At 37.2% G+C, this 23,878-nt stretch overlaps 1 protein-coding gene across 1 annotated transcript; it reads left to right on the plus strand.

The window, feature by feature from the left end:
* Window positions 1-22,602: 22,602 nt before the first annotated feature.
* On the plus strand, window positions 22,603-23,172 carry LOC149216029 (uncharacterized). The gene has a single exon (XM_089389797.1). The coding sequence runs from the start codon at window positions 22,603-22,605 to the stop codon at window positions 23,170-23,172; it is 570 nt and encodes a 189-aa protein (XP_089245923.1).
* Window positions 23,173-23,878: the final 706 nt, after the last annotated feature.

Raw genomic sequence — 23,878 nt, forward strand, 5'->3', positions numbered from 1 at the left:
AGCAACGAGCCTGTTCTTATATTTTTCAACACTCCCATAAGCTCCATGGTTGATTTTTAAAGCCATTTAGAAGAGACCACTGACTTGTCCTTGGGTCTAGGAGTCACATCCCAGACATCATTCTTCATGATTGATTTATATTCCTCATTCATCGCATCCTTCCATACTTGGTGTTGTACGACTTCTTCGAATGTACATGGCTCAGATTGAAAAATGGTACTCATAGCAGCTAAGTATCCTTGGTACCTGTACGACTTCTTGCTTTCACGGAATGTCCCCCTTGGAGCAACATGTCTTTCAACATCTTCGAGAGTATCTTTGAGCCAAAAGGGTATTTTCCTTGAGGTAGGGGGATCACTAGGAGGTGGATCAATGGGATCCATTGGACCTTCAACATCGGGCATCAGTTCATCTGTCGGAGATTCATCCTTATTTCCTGCATCAACATTATAGCCCTTCCTTGGGATAGGAATATCTCTGACTTTTCCAAGGGCAAAATCTTCATCGAAGGTGACATCATGACTTATTTCTACTTCTCTTTGACCAAACACATAGATTCTATATGCCTTTGAATTTTCATTGTAGCCCACAAATGTCCCTTTCTTCCCAGATGTTTCTAGCTTGGTTTCTTTTCTCTTTCGGCACATGAAATTCTCTTTCGGCACATGAAAATACATGGAACAACCAAAAATTCTAAAATGAGAAACATCAAGTTTCTTACCAGTGAAAACTTTTTCGGGTGTTTTGAAGTCCAATGCTTGATGCGAGAACCTATTTTGAACATATACGACAATGTTGGTAGCTTCTCCCCATAATAACTTCGGTATGCCTTGATCATGAATCATGGCATGAATAGCTGATTGTTCGATTCTTCCTTTCGACCATTTTGCTAAGGAGGATATGCAGTGGTGGTCTCCCTCTTAATGCCAGCCTCTCTACATTAGTCATTAAATTCATTTGATTCATATTCGGTTCCATTATCAATCCTCAATATTTTTATCTTCTTCCCTGTTTGATTTTCAACCAAGATTTTGAAAGAACGAAACCATTTGAACACTTTGTCCTTCTTCAAGAAATAGATCCACGTTTTGCAAGAGAAGTCATCCACAAAAATTGCATAGTATAAGTATCCTCACAGAGATGTTATGGGCAACATTCCAGATAGATCAGAATGGACCAATTGAAGAATGTCGATAGTTTGACTCTCACTTGAAGGGAATGGTCCCCTTGTATGTTTCCCATCTACATAACCCTAACAAACACCTTTATGATCTATGTTGAATTCAGGCATACCTGTGACCATCTTCCTTACATCAGGTAAGGTTTTGTAATGAAGGTGAGCAAATATTTGGTGCCATAATTCAGATTGATGAGAAGTATCACAAGTCACATCTCCCAAAGGACTTCCTCCAACCTAATAGAGACCTTCAACCCTAAATCCAAGTGTAAATGCATCTTTCGGATTTCTTTTCCAAACACATACCTTCTCATCCATGAAAGTTACCTTGAAGCCTTTATCTTCCATTGCAAAAATACATACCCGTTTTTTTTCAAATCAGGTGCATACAATACTTCTTTTAGATGAAGGATTTGACCTTGATTTAAGTGAAGAGTAACAATCCCTATCCCTTTCACAAGGTAGGTGGCATTGTCTCCAAGTATGATCTCCAAATTAGTCTTGTTTTCAATCAAATTTGAGAGGGCCTCCTTGTACCCAATGAAATGCCTTGAGGCACCACTATCAGTCAACCAATTATCCAAAATGTCTAGAGGAGAGGCATTAGTGAGGGCGGAAATAAGATAAAATTCCTTTTGTTTTTCTACAACATTAGTTTCCTCATACCTAGAGTTTCTTGACCTATGGGAGGTCAACCATTAACATATCGAGTAGCGGGAGCATTCCTCTTTCCTTTGTTGTTGAACCTGTTGTTCCTTTGATTGCCATTGCCTTTGAAATTGTTGTGATTGTTGTTGTTGTTGTCATCCCATGGAGTATCATTCTTATGAGGACACTTTCCAGCATAGTGGCCAAACCTGTTACAATTGTAGCATCTTCCCTTTCTTCCTTCCTTGAATCCCTGCTTGAATCCTTGACCTTGTCTCTTTGGACCAACATTGTTCTTTCTCTTAGCATGAGAGGAGAATGCAGTGGATTCATTTCCATTTGAAGGCTTGTCTCTCTCCATCATCCTTGTCTCTTCTTGAGTGCATCTAGCCAATAATTCGTCGAAACCAGGGAATCCTGTCATTGTTAAGAATAGTGGTGTCAAAGACATCCCAAGCTCGAGTAAGACCTCCAAGAGAAATAAGAGTGAGCTTCTTGTTAGCAACAACTCCTCCAATGGATAGAAGACCATTCTTGATTTCGGTAATCCTCATGAAGTAGGATTGAATAAACTCACCTCTATCCATCTTGATGTCCTTCAACTTGTTCTTGAGAAAGAGTATTTGATTTTCATTGTTTACTTTGAACATCCTAACTAACTTATCATACATCTCCTTAGATGTTCCCAAATTAGAAATGTAAGCAACCAATTTTTTTTTGAATGGAGTCTGATAATCTTCTTAGTTTTGACCTTACCTTTCTTATACTTTGTCTTAGCAGAAGCTGATGAATTTGAAGGAGGCTCCACCACATTTCCCTTCACGTAGTCCATAACATCATTTTCTTCCAAAGTTGTCCAATGCATGATAGTTAGATTTATCATTGAGCTTATCCTCAGTCTTGAAGTAAGATGTAGAAGCCATTGAGGCTTGTTATTGTCCAACATATCTTTCTTGGTGATTGATTTTCTCTCTCCTGCTTAGGCTTTGTCTTCACCTTGGCTTTAATACCATGTTAATTTTAGTTAACAATGGTATGTTCTATGCTTAGCACAATTTACTTCAATGTTCCTTTAGCAACCCAATAATAATTTCCAATTATTTCCAGTAGCAATCATATTAACCATTAATCACATTGATAGTAAATGTAGATAGAACATAAAACAAAATGTAGAAGACAAGCCAACACAAGAGAACATTGAATTTGGCGGAAGCCAAGGAAAAACCCTTTGATCAATTCTTCTTATTATTATATCAAAAGTTTAGCACAGAGAGAGAGTACAAAAATCAAATTGACTTGCCCAATTCAAATTCAAATCAACGCTGTCAAATTCTGCATTCAACTGCAGTCAAACTTCAACCCTAACCAAAAAGTCAACGCTAGTAAAAACAACAATAATTCTTACTTGAAGCAGCTTGGTCTTCCTTGGTCAAACTCATCCTGATTAGGAGCTCAATTTCAACCCAAAACAACTCGGTCAAAATTGGTCAGAGAGAGAAAATAGTTGTAATTTTCTGTAGTAAAACAATAGTCAACCTTGAAGTCAACGCAGGTCAACCAACCCAAAAATTCTCAGTTTTTGTGCGCAACAATGTGGCCTAAGAAAATCAAACCTTTGACCCAAAAACCACAGTCAAACTCAGTCAATAACCCCTCGGTCAACACTAGTCAAACCTGTCCTTGAACTCTGAAATTTCAGCTTGTAATTTCAGCTTAGAAAATCCGTCCTCCTTGCCACACGTGTGTGAGAGATAGGCTGTCCAATATATGTACAAACCAATCTAATGAAGAGAGAGAAGAATGTGTGAGTGATGATGATGCCAAATGAGGTGTGAGGTCACTTGTATTTATACAATTTGTTGTAGGTGAAGAGACATGCCCATTGGGCTTCTTGAGCCTACATTTAGTTGAGGCTGACCTGAACCATTTGCACATGTGTGGGCATAAATTCAAAATCACACTCTACTTATCTGAATGAGATGATCTTTAGATCAATTTTGGTCCTCTCAAAAAGAGGAATTTAATGCAATCAACATCTCCATCAAATGAGTTGTCCCAAGGTGGAATTTGGTCCTAGTTGCCAATTTTAATATCCTTTCTGCACACAATCTCTAATATGATGATACCTAATCTCGATATGCTTTGAGCAATCATGAAACATTGGGTTTTTAGAGAGCTTGATGCAACTCTAATTATCACAGTATAAACAGTAGGCTCCATCCTCTGTCTAAAAGTTCCCACAAGCAACTTCCTCATCCAAATAGCCTCACACATTTCTAATTGGTAGCCATGTACTTGACCTCTGCTGAACTGAGTGCAACGGATCTTTGCGTCTTATTGTACCAGGAAACAACTGCTCACCCAATGTTGAAGATGCCACATGAAACACTCTTCCAATTTGTTGAGAACCCTGCCCAATCTACATCTGTGAAGCCCTCAAGCCTCACCCCATCAACCTATTTGTACCACAATCCATAATCCATTGTGCCTATGAGATACCTCAAAACATGCTTCAAAGCAACCCAATGAACTCTGGTCAGTTCCATCATCGTGGAATTTTTGGACACGAGGATGTTAAAAAAACTATGTAGTTACTTCTTGTTGGTGCATTATCAAGTCAAGGATAAAATGAAGATGGTGGGTGACTTTTGTCATTTGATAGTTGTAAAGAGTTAGTTGTTAAAGCACAATCATTGTCAATATTTGGACACGAGGATGTTAAAAAAGTTATGTAGCTACTTCTTATAGGTTCCTTACTTATAAAGTCAAGAGTAGAATGAAGATAGTGGGTGACTTGTGTGCTTGCTTGATGGTTGTAAAGAGCTAGTTGTTGAAACACAATCATTTTAAAACCTAAAAGAGTTTACACCATAGGATAGAGGAATACTCATATCGGTTTTACAATTATTGTTCAAATGGATTTGCTAATCAACAAAATGCTTTACAAGGGGGCTTTGGTGTTTATAGACATGTATATGTGCTATTGATGAATTTGATATTGTCAAATTTAGATGACATAGCCCTTGCATTTCTAATTTCCTTATAATCTATATATTGAATCCCTAATAGATTTGTTACTATCAAATGCTAACATGTCCAATCCTTGGACTAATCTAGAGGAATCTGTAGAGACCAAATAACCAACTTCATAGGTATATTCTTAAGTGAAATTAAATTTCTAAAGGCTAATTCATTTATTTCTTCAATACATCTGTGATCTACAATGACTGTAAATCTCTTTAACAACTTTAGACTTTGAAAATTACATTGTTAATTTCCAAAACTACCAAAACATTTGTCAGCGATTTGTATATGTAAAAATAAGTCAACATGGGCTTAATGATGCTTTATGTTAAATTTATATTATGGTACTATGAGAGGACTCCCTTCTGAGTTGGGTTTCAAGTGACACGGGGATTACACCAAGAAAGTACCTTATTCATATATTAGCATCACTTCTGAGTTATGTTGTTAGTATTAATAATGGGACAATAAATGATTGGCTTCCGCAACTATGTTTGAGCTCAAAATACAATATTTTTTTGTTACTTTTTTCATTTTTATAGGAAGTTGAAAATCCTCAAAAAAATATTTTAATATTGCAGTAAAGTTGTTGCTTCAGCAACATTTAAACGCCAAAATTTTGATGATAGATGCTAAAATATTGACACAAAGATTCTCTTAGGCATCTTGTGATGTTCACTCTAGTTAGGCATCCATGACAACACTGTGAAATGTCAAAATCTGTGTCCACATACTTTGTTGACACGTCACTTATTTGGTGAGAATGTTGCTTTAATGACATTACGATGATCTTATAAGACAAAACAAATTTTGAGCCACTTAAAACAATGCTTTAGTAACACTAAAGTTTTTTTTTTTTTTAGGAAAAAAAGCGAACTTTTTTATAAGAAATAAAAAAGTTACAAAGCATATGAGTTAACATTCTGCAAAAAACTGCCTGATAAGGAGCAAAGGCTCCTCTGAGAAAGATCATCAACACCCCTACAGAGCGCTAACAAAGTCTTCTGTACTCGACCTGAACAGCCATAACCAAAATAAGAGCTGAAGTCCACAGTGTCTCCTGGGTCTCCTTTCATGAGGAAAACAACCCAGAAAACAAACCATACAGTAACCAGTTCACAATCCGCTCTATCAATCCAGAGCATATCAGTATAAAAAGGAAATAACACACAGTTGACATATGCCACCGATATCATATGAAACACAGATAATCTAGTGCATATAAGAGGAAAAACAAAACATTATATATTTGGAGGGAGATCCAACACACAGATCTGGTCCTGAAATTGTTCTGTTACTCTCCAAGAGCCCACGGCTTGCTGCAAACCTTCTTTAGAAAGCCGATCTGCCTCCTCGTTGCAATCCCTGTAGATGTGGTCAATAGAAAAAACATTAAACTGTTGTTTTAAGGTTTGTATTTCTTCTAGTAAAGGCATCAACATGTAGTGTTGGCATCTATATTTCCTATTAACCTAGTTAACAACATTCATCGAATCTCCATAAATCTGAACTGTGAGAATATTTTTGTGGATGAGCCAACAAAGGAGCAGTTTTAAAGCAGTGAGTTCAGCAAAGTTATTTGTTCCCATCTCGATTTAGTAACACTAAAGTTATATCTCACTAAAAATTACATCATATTATTATGATAGTGATGTTTAATTATGTCATTTATTAAAAACATTACATTAACTACTCAAGTGATGATTAATTATGTCACATATTATCGAGTTTAACTCATGTTATAAAGTATTTAAAATTTATTATGACAATGAAGTTTAATTATGTCATTTATTAAAAACATCACATTAATTACTAAAGTGATGATTAAATATGTCACATATTACCAGTTTAACTGATGTTACAAAGATTTTAAAAATTATTATGATAGTGATGTTCAATTATGCGATTTATTAAAAACATCACATTAACTACTAAAGCGATCATTAATTATGTCACATATTACTAGTTTAACTGATGTTATAAAGATTTTAAAAATTTTAACGTAACATACTTTAATATACATACACATCTAATTTTTTTCCACATGCTTCTCATCTATCCTTCTTTGAGATTACTAATGTTGCATCACGCACAACTTTGCACTTTCCATTAAGTTCACCTTGGTTGAAATTAAGCATGCACATGATACTTAGAAGGATTCATAACATATATTTGGAAAAATAATCCCAATTCCAACCAAAGATATTTGAGGTTTGTAAGTTTGATTCATTATAAAGTGGGGCACTTCATTCGTTTCTTTGATTTGGTCTTTTGGATGTGTAAGAAGTGAGGTTTTAAATTTCATGTACTCTTTGTGCTTGTATTTATGTACGATATTTCAAACTCAAACTCATCTTTTATTTTTGGGACAAACACAAATATAAATTAATTGGCTCAACCTGTGCACTTTTAACACCTGTATATCCCCTTTGCTATGTCTTTGTTTAAAATACCTTGGTGTAAGCTTCAAATTGTATCCCGCCGAGTTCCAATCCAAATTATTTTATTACGATAACCTTCCTCCTTTGCTTGACCATATTATTCCTAACAAGTAATATGGTGCATATGTTATCCATTTTAGATGAGGGATAGTGTGAGAGGATTAATACATTGCTCATGGGATTCTACAAGGTCCTTCGATATATCACTCCTTTAGAATTTGTGGGATGAATATTGTGCTTATGTGATGCCCCTTTCCTTTGTAGAGCATGTTGCATGGTTGTGCATGAGAGAGAGAAATTAATGTATACCCAGATACATCATGTTTGACATCTTGGAACAATTTCTTTAACTTTAAATCTATGTCACCCTTGTGTGCTCTACTACGGTGGTTGTTAAGGGACATGAATTAAGGATCAAAGAATTCATCTTTGTGCACCTATATTTAAAAAATTATGTTTAATGGCTTTAATAATCTTTTGGGTTTATCACACTTCTTTCCTTTGGGATGTTATTTGATGGTTTGTTTCATCCTATGTCCCACTCATATAGCTTGTGAACTACTTTTCACATTTCATCAAACCCATTAGCCCACATCTCGTTTCCCTTTTCAAGAGTATATCCTAAAGGAAATGATGCAAATCAAGCGCTAATAGTCGCATAAACAAATTTTGTATGATCATATCACATGGACTAGAGACTCCAATTCAAGTATTATAACAAACAACAAAATCTATCATTTTGATAGCCCTAAAGAAGCATATGTTTTGTAGGAATTGTGATTTAGTGTTATGAGTGAGATCTCATGTTCACATAAGGAAGAGAAGAAAATAGCCTCACACAAATACAAACTTGAGGGAGTTGTTGAAGGTCAAGAGTACAAATGAATAGGGCACTAGATGGACAATTCTTATAATGGAACAAAAATGATGATATGATGTTTTCTGGTTAGCATATATGGGTATGCCTTCTAAGTTGGGATTTTCAATATTCAATAGAGTAACTTTTCGTATAGTTAGTTAGTTTATGCATGAATTACACTAAAGTTGTTGCAATCTTATATTTGGACTACCATGGAAAAAAATGTTGTATAGATTATTAAAAGAATGATGTATGAATTAGTAGCTTGAATTGGGCATCTTAGAGGTGCTTACATATGCATTTTTAGAAGCTGTGGTATCATGGATTTTTTTACACTGAGTAATAGGAACTCAAATTAAGCACAAGGAAACATCCATTGCTTACTTTGGACACTAATAACATTTTAACATATTATGAGTTTTTAATAAAAATATCATGTAGCAAGAGATATAAATTTCCTTGGGGAGATCATAAAAATGGCTAGAGTTTTTGTTGCACAAACCTTACAAAACTAGGGCCCTCTATGGTAACATACTGAATTTTAATGAATGAATCATGTTTATAGTTAGCTTGTGATTGATCATTGATGCTTCACACACAATTGGATTTGAGGTAACTAAAATTCAAGGAGACACAAATTGAATGAATGTTCCCACATGCAACCATAAATGTAACAAAAATTCCATGTTATATTAAAAGGACTTGCGTTTATTCTTGCACATTGCAAATCATGATAGAAAAATGTGAAATGATTGGAAAGGGGGAAAGAATCATATGGCAGTCTCCTTGATACATGACCCTTATAATTATTAGACTACCCTAAAATTATAATAGGGGGTTCACTATCACCTAGAAATACCTAATGAGAAAACTAACAAGATTTTCGGCAACTATAGGATATGAGCTAATGTCACTTTGCTCAAATACTTTATTTCTTTAGATTGGTTCTTCTTCAACCACAAGAGGCTTCCCCAAGAGGTCTAATATTTATTTATGGAATTTGGGGTTAATTTAATCATAAATTTAAATTCATTAGTTGCCTTTTTTAATTAAAATAATTAAAAATCAATGAGTGAAATTGATATGCCAAGAGGTTAAAACATTAATCAATATATGTGAAACATAATCTAAAATCTTCTATCCAAAATTATGTAACTGAAACTTGCACATCAACAAGTTAAATTAATCGAGAAAACTAATACGCATTTCATTGATGCAAAATATTTGTTGAGATTGCCTTAAAAACATTAAAAGACAATTATGTTTTTAAGTATTTATTTTAATAATAAAAATATATTGGCCAATACCTTGTCTTTTTTATGGAGTCAATGGATTGAATTGAAAGATAACATGCAAGGAAAGTGAAATCATATGAATCCTACTTGAAACTTGAAAGCAAATAAAAATAAGAGAAAAGTTTGTTTGTTTTGTTTTTGAAACCTAAGAAAACAATTATTATATTCATATGATAGGGATATACATGTTGATGTCCCATTCATATTGGCTCCCAATAAAACCATAAAACCTCTCATATGATCCCCACAGACAAACTTACACTCTCATGCATTGCGTTCCATACATATTAAAAAAGAGCAAGCATGCACATTTTTGATAAAAACTAAAGAAAGCACACTGATTATTCCCCATGGCAAAATACATGAATAATAATGAGATTAAGATAGATAAAAAGACATAACATAGACAAAAAAAAAAAAATTAAATGAAACTCCATGGCTTCTAGCTCCAGACCATCCTAGAACTTATATAATTCAAATGAACCTAGTCACCATTCGAAAGCTTATTTAGATAATTCAACTGTATTCTGGTTCAATTCCTTGTATATATGATTGTAGGAGGCCCATTGGTGTTGGTTCACGAAGTTTTAAATTTCTTTCAAGAGAGGACCAAGACAAGCAATTTCAACCTCAACTTTTTTACACACCCAATCTCTAACCAATTTGGAGTCCCCCATAACCTACAATTCATTTACACCCTACCAAATTATGAAATGATGAATAACCCACAAAGCAAAAGAGTGTGTTCGTGAGTCTTCTCGGAGCATATTGGATATGGGATTAATAACTGATTAAGAAATAAAATTGTACCAACCCCACATAAAGGCCAAGCCCCTTGGATGACACTGTTGAAAAATATCTAAGGAATGCTTGGTCCCAAGAGGGGCATAACTGGAATCCTTTCCTTTATTTTCTTGGGCGTGACCATGTGTTTCTTAATGTATCGATTGAACCAACCACAATTCACACCAAATTTCATATCTTGGAAAATACATGAATTAATATCCCATCAAATACCAAAGGTCCAGATACAAAGGAAAGCACCGAACTCCTTTAATACAAAGTCTTGTAACCATTCGAGAATGCAATATTCCAGACAATGCTTATTCCCTCCCAAAGATAGATTTAAAGAGTGTGGACGCTTATTCACATCCAAAGACAACAACTATACTTGAATTGCAATCCTCTCCTTTATTTGGTTGGGCTTGGCCTTGTGTTTCTTAACATCTTGATTGAACCAACCACAATTTCAAGCAATATTTCATAACTTGGAAATACATGATTTATGATCCCATCAAATACCAAAGGTCCAAATACAAATCAAAGCACTGAATCCTTTAATACCAAGTCTTGTAACCATTCGAGAATGTAATATTCTGGATACTGCTTATTCCATCCCAAAGATAGATTAAAAGAATGTCAATGCTTATTTACATCCAAAGATAGCAACTATACTTGAATTGTAAGAGGATAATGAATGAACAAGTGAGAAAGTGATTCTTCATTTGATTTACAAAGAGAAAATATGTTAGGATAAATCCATCCTCTTTTTATGCGATTGTCCCAGGTTAACAACTTGTTATTTAAAGCTAGCCAAAGAACTATCTTGAATTTTAAAGGGCCCAAACGTTTCCATATAAAATTCCACCGCCACTTTCTTTCCCCTTGAAAGATGAACTTAGCCTAAACATTTTAACCAAGTTTTCTAGTGAATTCAATTGATCCAAGATTCTTGGACCAACATTGTAGGAATTTACAGGAAAAGTTCCTCAGATAAAACACCAAAGGAGACCACTCACAAACATGATCACAAATCAATACACCAGTGTTATTGATATGGTTAAAACCCTCAAAGAGGGAAACAGTCCACACCCTGAGCCAATGTGGCCACTTCACGGAATTTATTAATAAAATAAAGAAAATTTACATAAGCTTCTCTCATGAACGGTCACCCTACAAATGTCCTTCCATGCTCTTTAAATAGACATCATGGACCAATCGGTTGTTAAGGCACGAATGAAGTGTCGGTAATACCGAGGAGAGATTGAACCGTCGGATCACTTCATGTCTAGAACATATTGTTGGGTGCAGTATAGGGTCTATAAATGTACCAACATTTAATTTGTCAATCTGGAGAGTTTGTGAACTTCGAGACGCAGCACTAGAAATGCCAGAGAGAGTCCCTGGTAACCTGCAAAACAAATTCTAGTCTATCTTGCGATTAATCTCGAAAATAAATGTAATCCTGCACTATTTCGAGAAACACCAATCCAAACAATTAAAAGCATGCGGGAAAGTAAAAGCAATCAATGCGAAAGGAAATTCTAATTGCAAGTAAATAGAAGGGAAATCAGAACTGGAAATCAAGCGGTGCCGACACAATAACAAAAAGACTGTAAATGTTGGAATAAATTCAAAAGTAATTCAAACTATTCTACTTGCACTAATTCTGCCTGTACTAATTATGTTTGCACTAATTATGTGTAACACTCTACTTGCACTAATTCTACCTGCACTAACTTTGCCTGTAATAATTTTGTGTCAATTTAATCAAGGAAATTCACTGTGTAAATAATCTTATAAAAGAAATTAAATTAATTTGAATCTCATCTTCCTTGTCCCTGAAAATGAATCATGCAAACTACCCAGAAGTTAAAGGAAACCATAATGGTAATGAAGCATTTATTGATTCAAACATAGTGTAGTTTCCTTATTTATAAATATTGACCCAGCAAATGTAAAAATCACAGCTTTAGATATAAATTAATAGATCTCGATTAATTTATAGAATTCGAATTAGATCTCATAAAGGCAAAGCCGATCTTGTGGATTCAAATAATCTGGAGGGCACAATCGTTATTCAAAACATTTCAAGTGCAAGTATTATTAACAATGCAGCAAGTGAAATAGTGTGTAGAGGAACAATTTGGAGCAATTTAAATATCATTAAGGAGACTCAAAGTGCTACACAGTAAATAATCTAAATGCTAATTAATTTAAGAATTGTAGAGCTGTGTTGAGCTGGTCTGGTGGCCAACCTAGCCAGCTCACACCCTCGCTTAACTTGGTTCACACAGTGATTAGATTCATTAGATGCAATGGATGAATAGACAAAGCATGAACGAAAAATTACTTCAATTAATTACTGAAAACAACGTTTACATTATGTAGACATCGCTTAATCCCAGCAAGTAGGAGAAGCATTCCACACTGAAATCCACACGCCACTACATTGGAACAACTTCTCCTCGCTTCTGCATTGTGCCTGCTTATAAGTGCTTCTACCCTCTGCTTGATTGATTGACTCCTTAATTTTCTAGGCTTGGAGCCATAACTCTTCTTTTATAATCTATTAACATTCCAAACTGGGCATTAAACAAGCCAATCCTTTGCAAACATCATAGGAATTGAATCCCAACTAATTATCATTGATAGAATATCAATACAACCGTTTCACTAGTGACATAATGGAGATTTACCATGAATTTCCCAAATCTGGGCATTTTCTAGAATTATGGAAAAGTTGGTATTTTTAACAAACTTCCTCGAAATCCCCCTTCGTATCTCCTTAACCATTACGAATTTTGGAAAATGGCCCATGGCTTACTCAATTTCCTATGCTGGGAGAAAAACCCATGTTTCAAAATTATGATATTCACCATGATCGACGCAGAAATCGAGGTGTAAATAGGCAGTTTGGAAACTGCTACAAATTCAGGGTTGTAGCATTAATTATTCTCTAAATATAAATCCGTATGACCTAGGTGTGTCTTGGCTTATGTGAAAGTGTTCAAATGAAATTTTGATCATAAACCTCTTTCAGATTCTCCCAGAAATGTGTCAATGTATGAAAGCCCCAAATTGGTGGAGGCACGCTGTAAAACTTGCACTGGTGCAGGCATGTTATAAGAACTAAATTGGTACAGTAATCTATTGCGCAATGCAGGCAGGTAGGTGTAAGTTCAAAACATGATCAAATAAACTTTAACCTGCAATATACAAACCTTAATTAAACTTCCATTAATGGTATTTTAATCCCGTTAAAACAAAAGAAGTAACAAATACTTGCAACAATAATAATTTAATCAAATAGTAGCACGAGAGATTTTAAGTGAAAAATGAGACAAAACTTAGGCCCAACATCCTCCCATGCTGACCATCTTGCATGTCCTCATGCAAGAAAATTAGGTATTGTTACTCCTTTGCAAAAAAAACAAAATTACAAACATGCATAAACATTCATAATGATGCCCCTGCAATTCTGCATGATTACATTTCCTGCACTTGATAAAGCTTGCTCTTAAAAATAGAGTGTCTGCTAGACTCTTTATTTACTTAAAACTGATTTCAAGAAAACCTAAAACGAAAAATACCATGGAAAACTAAATTGCAAGGATGGTGTTATTACTTGAGAAAAATAGACAACTTTTAAAATTTTCAAAAATAATATCTCGAAGGCATCCATGATCAAAAGTTTCACTTTAACATCCTCATTATAAACATGAGTGACATGATTTAAAAGATATGGTGTTACAGGTAGACATAGTAATACCTTCTCATAATGATTATTTTACCATTATCCATGTATAGTTAAAGCTCCTCTTATCCGAGCACAGTGAATTACCTGCACTAAGGGTCCCACGTCCATAGAAATCATTAAAAAAGATAGAACTCCAAGGCATAAAAACATAAGGATTTTAAAGCCATGATGAGTTCAGGGAAAGCAAAAACAACCAAGTAAATCATAGTGTAAAATTAACTTTAATACCACAGGCATGGCCCTGCTGCCAGCAGGCATCCATAGCCTCGACAGGGATACCTTTTAACCTTACGAAATGCTTGTGTCCCACCTATTAGATATAGATTCAGAGTTATTTATGAGCATTTACTTTTTCTCTTTTTATAAGTTAATTGAAGGATGTTGTCCTGGCTTGGTAACTAGTTAACGACAATGCTATTCACAAGAACTAACAAGAATGAACAAGTCGGCTCGCGATGAGACCTCTTGTCTTTTAGTTTTTCAACTGAAAGCCATTACCCTGGCTTGGTGACCAGTGTGGTAATGTCATTCCCTGTAGGACCCATGATCATAGTAGGTCGGCTCGCAATGAGACCTCCTACCCCTCAATTAATTCACTTATGTTTTTAGAACAAATCTCTGATTATGATTAACCTCAAATAGGTTACTTAATAGGTGGGGAAGCAAGTCTACTCCTTAAGAGTGTAGGATGGTGTGAAAAGCTTTTAATTACTACTCTTTACTGGTTGGTTATGCTATCTTAAGAGCTTTATTAAAAAAACATCTCAAATAATGACCAAAAAGATTCCTTGAGTTTATCATGCTAGGGTTCTTTATGAAAGCTTATTAGATTTTTGTAGTCACGGTCCACCTTAGGAGGTTTTTCACTGGTCTCTTCGAAGAGGAATTTGAAAATATTTTCTAGATGATAGTTTGTTAGAATAGGAAAAGTATTACATGTAACTTAAAACAATATCCTTGACTGACATGTTGATCAACAATCAAAGTCACTTTAAAATATGAGGTATTAAGTGTAAATTTCTTCTGACAAGGCTTACCATGAGAGTGCATGATAATAGAAATTTCAAAAGTTGTGCTTTTAGGGAATCACAAGCTCATGAGTGGTGTTATGCATTTTATTCATTATTCTCCTATTATCCTACCCTATTTTTAAAGAAAGAAATATCACCTTTAAGTGTAGGCGTACTTCCAATGAAGCCATGTGCGTAACAAAATGTTGATTTTACTCGCACTTAGTTTTAAAGAATAAACTTCAATACATACCAAAGTGTGAGAAACCAATTTATTTAATTGACATCATACCAAGAGTTTTGAATGATGAAGAAATAAGATGGGTTGATGGCTGCTCAAAACCAGGATTCAATGGAATCCACGTATTTATGATTCTCCAACTGATGTAAGTCTTCCACAGTTTGATAGTCATTCTCCTATAAGCACAAAAATCTGGTAAAAGACAAAAGATAAATCCCTCAAGTTCAGGCTCAGATATTTGATTTTCAGATTCACAAGAAAGGTTGAGAGAGATTATATGACTTTGAGTTTCAACAACATTTTCAGAACAAGTTCCAATGAAAGATTGATCCTCAAGTGGTCTTTGAATTATATCTTCTCGAGGTAAATTTTTTGCGATAATGGGGGAAGTTTCTGAATTCATTCCCTTTCCCGATATGGAAGGTGTAACATCTTGTTCAATATGGGAATCAACAAAAAGAATAGGAGGTTCAAACTGCTGTGAAACTTGATGGTTTGGATTAGGGTTTGGATTGGGATTACGGTTAGGGTATGGATGGAAGCATGGACTAGGGTTAGGGTATGGAATAAGGTTAGGATATGGATGAGGGTATGGACTAGGGTTAAGATAAGGTTTCACATGCAACTAGGAACATGGAGGAGGATAACATAATGGTGTATTGGAAAGAAATTATGGTTGTTGTTGGTGCTCATATGATTGAAGTTGCATGGGAGATTTCCCTAGAGAAAAAGATCCAAATGATTCTTGAGGCCATGGAGATATTTGGCTTGAGGATGCGGGCCAAGGAGAGAGCCATTGCAGCCATATGGTGGGGTATTAAATCAAAGGAGGATTATAAGTTTTCCATGGAACTGTAGGGTTATAGATGTCTTTAGGAACCTGCTGGTGACAATAAATATTACTCCAAGTATTAAATGATGATGAGTTTTGAGTTATACTTGGCAGTCAATTTATTTCCTTACTTGATTCCTTAAATACTTGTTGAAACCTCGACAGTGATGGCAAATAATTTTTTGAATGATCCTCCTTGCACTGCTTCCATTCTTCCTGCAAATCATCCAATTGTAAATCTAGACAAGATTTTGTAGCTCTTATTGTTGTAGTTGATTCCAAAAATTGAGAAGAAGGTTCTAGAGAGTTCTTACCAATATTGGAGATTCCTCTTGAATAAATAATGCACAATTTACTAACATCATCATATGGTAAGTGAGAAATATCACCTGCTCCTATAAGATTTAAAGGTTCTAAAAATTCATCTTTGATTCCTTTGAGTATGAGTGTTTTCAAAGTCTCTTTTACCAAGTTCTTATGTTTTGATTTTTGGAGGTTGTATCTAAATCGCTCCACATAATCCTCCAAGCTTTCATTTTCCCCTTGTGTTATTCCAAAAATATCTTCACCGGCCTAGCAATAGTTTTGATATTTCTCCAATAATACATTCTTCATGTCTTCCCATGTTTGAATGCAGTTCCCACCAAGGCTCATGAACCATCGGAGAGCTGCTCCTTTAAGAGTAAGAGGAAACACTTGCAACCTTTGAGAATTAGTACAATAACCATATCCTCTACAAAGTACTTCAAACTCAAATAAGAATGTATCTAGGTCTTCATTTTCCAAACCATGAAATTTTGGTAGTGCAGATGGGGAAATATTATGCATTTCAACCACTCCTAAATCTTTAATAGGAAATTCAAAAGTAAAAATGTTTTCCATTTCTTACCAAACTAAAAGAGCTTCTCCATGTACTACTTCGAGACTCCTTCTTTGAATGTTTCTTCCAACTAATTAGTAAAATAGGTGCATTGAATTATTGATGTTAGTCTCAAACTCTTCATTGAAAAATGCCTCAAAATACCATTTTTCTATTTTCAACGTTAGCATATGAATAGTGTATATATATGTATGTGTCTAGGGTGGGTGGGGGGTTCTTACAACATTTAATAAAATGAGAAACCTTAAAGCAAAAATCCAGGAAAGAAATAAATTCAAAGAACATAAAATTGCAAGAGAAACTAGGTGAAGGAATAGAAACCAAATGCAACAGGTCACCAAGGTCAATCACCTAAGCACCTCCCTGGCAACGACACCAAAATGTTGGGTGCAGTATAGGGTCTATAAATGTACCAACATTTAATTTGTCAATCCGGAGAGTTCATGAACTTCGAGACGCAGCACTGGAAATGCCAGAGAGAGTCCCTGGTAACCTGCAAAACAAATTCTAGTCTATCTTGCGATTAATCTTGAAAATAAATGTAATCCTGCACTAGTTCGAGAAACACCAATCCAAACAATTAAAAGCATGCAGGAAATTAAAAGCAATCAATGTGAAAGGAAATTCTAATTGCGAGTAAACAAAAGGGAAATCAAAACTAGAAATCAAGCGATGCTGACACAATAATGAAAATACTGTAAATGCTGGAATAAATTCAAACTATTCTGCTTGCACTAATTCTATTTGTACTAATTCTACTTGCACTAATTATGTGTAACATTCTGCTTGCACTAATTCTACCTGCACTAACTTTACCTGTACTAATTATGTGTAAATTTAATCAAGGAAATTCACTGTGTAAATGATCTTATGAAAGAAATTAAATTAATATGAATCTCGCCTTCCTTGCCCCTGAAAATGAATCATGCAAACTACCCAGAAGATAAAGGAAACCATAATGGTAATTAAACATTTATCGATTCAAACATAGTGTAGTTTCCTTACTTATAAATATCGGCCTAACAAATGTAAAAATCATAGCTTTAGATATAAATTAATAGATCTGGATTAATTTACAGAATTCGAGTTAGATCTCATAAAGGCAAAGTCGATCTTGTGGATTCAGATAATCTAGACGGCGCAATCGTTATTCAAAACATTTCAGGTGCAAGTATGATTAACAATGCAACAAGTGAAATAGATCTTTTCGACAAGGGTTTTGCACGCGCATTCTGCAGCTGAACCCTGAGGCCCGCACGCAGCGCGTCCTGCAAGCTGCGATCTTGCCCGCTCTCGGCCGATCTGAACCCTGCGGTCTTCTGCATGCAGTGGTTGGGCCGCTTCATGGACCGATCTGCCAGTTTTTGACCCTCCCGCTCCTGGGGATTGAAACTATGGAGGGATTGGGCTCTCCTCAGGCGGCTCCCCCGCCGAGATCGCCTGCCAAGGCCTTCTCCCAGCTCTTGGCTGGTCTCCCAAAGAAGAAAACAGCAGAAGCAGCAAAGTTTGTTAAAAAACTAGATGATATTCCGGTGATCTCTCTTCCTCCAGAAACCCCGATCCAAGTTGCTCTGTCGTTAGCTGAACGGGCTCTCATCGGCCAGTTCACAGGACTATGGCCGTCTCCAAAATCCACCGAGAGCTGGGTCATCAGAAACTGGGCGCCGCTAATCAAAGAAAATGTCACCTCATACTTTCTGGGGAGAGGATACTTCCTCTTCGAATTCACATCAAAGGAAGACAAGGACCTGATCTTCCAAAACGACCCCTACTTCATGGGCCCTCAGGGTTTGTATCTGAACAACTGGACCCCAGACTTTGATCCGACAGTTGATGTACCCAAAGCAATCCCGGTATGGGTCAGACTTCCAAATCTTCCAGTGCACTGTTGGAATTGGGACTCACTGAGACATATTGGAAATGCATTGGGGAAGTTCATAGACTGGGCAAATAATAAAGATCAATATGACTGTGCCAGGATCTGCGTAGAGGTTGATTTGGAGGTGGGATTACCAAAGGCCATCACAATAAAGGTCGGAAGTTGGATGCATCTACAGAAACTAGATTATGAACAGCTGCCCTTCAAATGCCAGAAATGTCATGTTTATGGACATTTCGCCAGAGATTTCCCGACCAACAATGAGCCTGCGCAAGGGAAGGAGGACGGATGGAACCAAGTCAAGAGATCCAAATCACATCCTAAGAATCAGAAACCGGGAGGCCCTAACGGCAAAGGGCCTCACCAGACTACTGCTCACCAGATCCCGACCAAGACTGCGCCAGAAAACAAGTTTGACCCTCTGAGCTCGCAAACAGAGGGCACCCAGGAGATCGAGCTACAAAAGGAGACAGAAATGACTCAGGAGACCGAGGTCCATAAAACAGCTCCTTCAGGAAAAGGTACCCCCTCAGCCTCCCTCAAAGGAGCCAACACTGAAGATCCCAAAGATAAGATTTTAGAAGAGGAGGAAGAAGAACAGGAATCTGAAGAATCAGAAGAGGAAGGGGAAATAGGAGAGTCCCAAACCTCAGTAAGAAGATCTACAAGAGGCCGGAAAACAGACAGAGAAAAAAGGTAGCAGGAGACCTACAAAGAAAAGCTTCAGGGCAGCCAACCAACCTTGGAAAAACTGCTAGCTCCAAAGTCAAAGATGTTGAAAAGCCAGATCCAAGGCTCCAAGGGAGCCCACCAGAAACACAAATAATGAAGATCATCTCCTGGAATTGTAGAGGTATGGGGAGTAAAGCTAAGGAAGAAGCTATCAGAAACTTAATCAGAACAGAGACCCCAGACATACTTCTCGTCCAGGAGACAAAGCTGGAAGACATAGTCTTCCTCCAAACAAGCAAGAAACTCTGGTACAAAAGTGAAGCAAGAGCAATCTCTGCCCGGGGAGCCTCGGGAGGAATCGGCACTTTATGGAACATGAGAAAATTTGCAGTCCTATTTGAGGCTAGAAATACCCACTGGTTGCTGCTGAAAATGCAGAACCTAGACACCAAGGAAATTTTTTGTCTTTTTAATGTTTACTCTCCAGTCAATGTTGGGGAAAAAAAGAACTGTTGGGACTCCATAAGACAACAAGCAGATTTGACAAACATGGAGAATATTATTATAGCCGGGGACCTCAATCTCATTCTCCATTCATCCGAAAAAAGGGGAGGCAGCATAGTACGTGATCCAGCAAGGGAATGGGTGGAGGACATTTTGCAGGACTGGGACATGCTGGATATCAAACCCTCTTCCGGTAAGTACTCTTGGTCTAATAAAAGAATGGGCCCTGGCCATATTGCTGCCAGGCTAGATAGATTCTTTATTCAAAGCTCCTTCTTGCTGCTAGGCCTAGAACCAAGAATGCATATTCTTCCTAACAGCATATCGGACCATAAGCCCATTAAACTTGAGCTTCTAGCTCATCTTGATTTGGGGCCTATCCCATTTCGTTTTAGCCCGCTCTAGATAAAGGAGCCAGACTTCATGCAAATTGTGAGGGATTGCTGGAATCAGTCGGTCAAAGGCTTGCCTTTCTATATTTCGGAAGAAAAGCTCAAAAGGGTAAAAGGAGCTCTCAAAAGATGGGCTAAAACTCTGTCTAATCCGGCTACAGACAGAAAATCCTTGAAAGCCTCACTTGACTACCACCAAAAGAGCATGGAGAAGGACACAATCACTAAGGAGGTGCTAGAACAAGAATCTCATCTGCAGCAGTGCTACCACAAGGCTTGCTTAGCTGAAGAAGAATATTGGAGATTAAAATCCCGCAATCTCTGGCTCAAAGCAGGGGATAGGAACACTACCTACTTTCACAAACAAGCCCAGGCAAGGAAATGTTTTAACACTATCTCGGAGATCAAAGAGGGTAATGACATTCATAAGGATTTTGAGTATATAAAAAAAGCAGCCTTTTTACATTTTCAAAGCTTGTATAGTGAAGACAAGGATCCGAATCAATATTCAGATCTGTTAGATGTTATACCTTTTGTAATATCTCAGCGAACAAAGGAAACTCTTGAGACCAAAATCACTAGAGAGGAAGTGGAAAAAGCCCTCTTTGATATGGACCCGGATAAGGCCCCTGGGTCGGATGGCTTCTCGGCCAGATTTCTCCAAGCTTGTTGGCCGATTATAGAAAAGGATCTGCTCAAAATGGTGCAAAAATCTCAGAATACTCAGAAAATAGGAGGTAGCACAAACTCTGCCTTCTTAGCCCTTATCCCCAAGGAGAAAGGCGCCAACATCTTCAGCAAATTTTGTCTGATCTCCCTATGTAACACTGGTTACAAATTAATCACCAAAATAATTGCAAACAGATTGAAGCCCATCGTTCCCAAGATAATCCATGAGAACCAAGGAGGCTTCATCTAAGGAAGGCAGATCATGGACAACTTCATTCTCTTCCAAGAGGCAATTCACTCAAGTCTTCTCCGAAAAGAGAAAGGTATGGCAATTAAACTTGATTTAGCCAATGCATTTTATCGAGTAAATCATAGATTTCTTTTAAATGTTATGAGAAAATTTGGGTTTGGAGAAAATTTCATTAAATGGATCCGGGCATGCATCTCGGAGCCTTGGATTGCCCCTCTAGTGAATGGAAGAGCCACTGACTTTTTCAAAGCTTCGAGAGGACTTAGACAGGGGTGTCCTCTATCCCCTCTGCTATTTGTCATCCAAGCTTCTGTCCTCAGCTTCCTGTTAAACAAAAAGTTGCAAGATCAAGACATCAATGGATTGTGCATTGCAAGAGGGGTAAAAAACATAAATCATGCCTTGTTTGTGGACGACACACTGTTACTGGGACCTGCCACACTCACCTCTGCATCAAAATTCAAAGTGGTTTTGGATGACTTCAGTAAGGCCTCAGGCAGTGCTGTAAATAAGAGCAAATGCCACATATACAGCTGGAACATTACCCCAAGGGTGTTATCTGATATTTCTAGATGTTTGGGCTTCGCAACCTCTTCCTCCTGGTCTTCTTTTAAATACTTGGGACTACCTGTACATCATAAGAAATCTACAAGCAAAGACTGGCTCCCACAGTTGGAAAAATTCAAGTCAAAAATACAAACCTGGGGCTACTCTTGGCTAAATACTGCTGGAAAATCAATTTTAATTAAATCAGTGCTTCTCAGTCTCCCTTTATTCCAATTCACTGGACTCCTAGCTCCGGCAATCATCATCAAAAAAATGGAAGAATATATACGGAGATTCTTCTGGAAGGGAGGAAAACAAAACGAAAATAAAATCCCTCTTATTAGCTGGGAAACTGTTACCAAGCCTTTGTGGGAGGGTGGCTTAAAGTTTAAAAATCTCTGCCAGCAGAATGTGGCAATCGCAGCAAAGATCATATGGAAAATCATTGCACCCAATCCGGGCTGGGCCCAAGTCGCTCTCTGGAAAAAATATTTCAGGGGATCCAGCACCAGATGTTTGGATAATGTTATTCAAAGGCCTAACTCGGCATTCCTGAAGCTGTATGCTAAATTTTCCCCTCTAATAACAGCGTACTCCTATCGGATTCCAAGTAATGGTAAAAAGGTCAGCATTTGGACTGACAGAACCATGAATAAATATCCAGTTGAAAACAGAGCCTCCATCAACACGCTGCGTAGCTGGATGGACAGAGAGGGTCTGTGCACGTTGTGGGATATCTCACTATGGAACAACGATACCTGGGCAAGCTGGAAAGCATCGATGTGCCGAAGCAACTGTCAAATGAATGGGCCACGTTATTGGACTGTTTGCATGGAACAACACCCACGCATATGAGGAAAAAGGATCAGAAAGGATGGGGAATGAGCATCAGAGGCTACGCAGTCTCCCTAGGGCATATCAAATTGAATGAGCGACCATATGTTCCCCCCAATCCAGCTCCATGGCGAGGCGTATGGCGCACTCCTTCATTGCCCAAAATCGACTTCATTGCCTGGCAGCTCTGTCACAACAAAATCTTAACCTATGACATTCTACAGAAGAAAGGTTTCTATAGTCCCTCCATCTGCTCATTGTGCAGTGAGAACGCAGAGTCAGCAGTTCATTTGTTTCTTGAGTGTAACTTCTCCAAGCAGGTATGGACTTCACTTATTCAAAATCCGGATCCAAATTTTAAGCTCCCTGGCACCATGGCAGATCTCTTTTCAAACTGGGCAACCAGTTATCCTGGCCCTGCTTCTAAAAATCAGACCATTAAAACAACGTGGTCAGTCCTCCCAAAGATCATAAGCTAGCAGATATGGCTTGAACGCAATAGAAGAATCTTCAGAAATACAAAGCAGAACCACAAGATTTTAGAAAACAAAATCAAATGCCAAATCAAGGAGTGCTTGGCTGATATAAAAGATGACTCCAACCTCAGTCAACAGGACATCAATTGGGGATCGATTCTAGGCCTTCAATTCCAATCAGCAGTCATAAACACCCCTATCACTAAAGACTAGCAGATAAGGAAGTTTGAAAGTGATTTTCAAGACTGGATCAAAACGCAAGCAAGACACTCCCTCTTTTTTGACGGGGTAGCAAAGGGTAACCCGGGCAAAGCTGGAGCAGGAGGTGTGGTTTTAAATTCAATAGGAGAAAAATTCCATTCCTATGCTTGGGGCCTCAGATATTCTTCTAGCATTCAAGAGGAGGCCTTAGCCCTCCTTCAAGGTCTCAAGAGCCTCAAAGAATTAAACATAAAAGAAGCCAACATTATAGGTGATTCCCAGATCATCATAAATGCAATGGCCTCCAAATCCCCAGCTCTGGATCTTAATCTAGCAGGACTGATAACCAAAATCAAAGGCTTGGAAAGCCACTTTCAGGATTTGAGATATTATCATGTGCTGAGAACCCATAATAAAGAGGCGGACATAGAAGCCAACAAAGTTGTCCTCCTCTCTGCTGGAACCAAGATGAAAGACGGAAAAGAAACATGGGAACCCATTCCATAAT

The sequence above is a fragment of the Pinus tabuliformis genome, chromosome 1_1, assembly GCF_031772625.1.
Source record: "Pinus tabuliformis cultivar Carrire ecotype Pingquan chromosome 1_1, CPIR1, whole genome shotgun sequence".
Lineage (NCBI taxonomy): Eukaryota > Viridiplantae > Streptophyta > Pinopsida > Pinales > Pinaceae > Pinus > Pinus tabuliformis.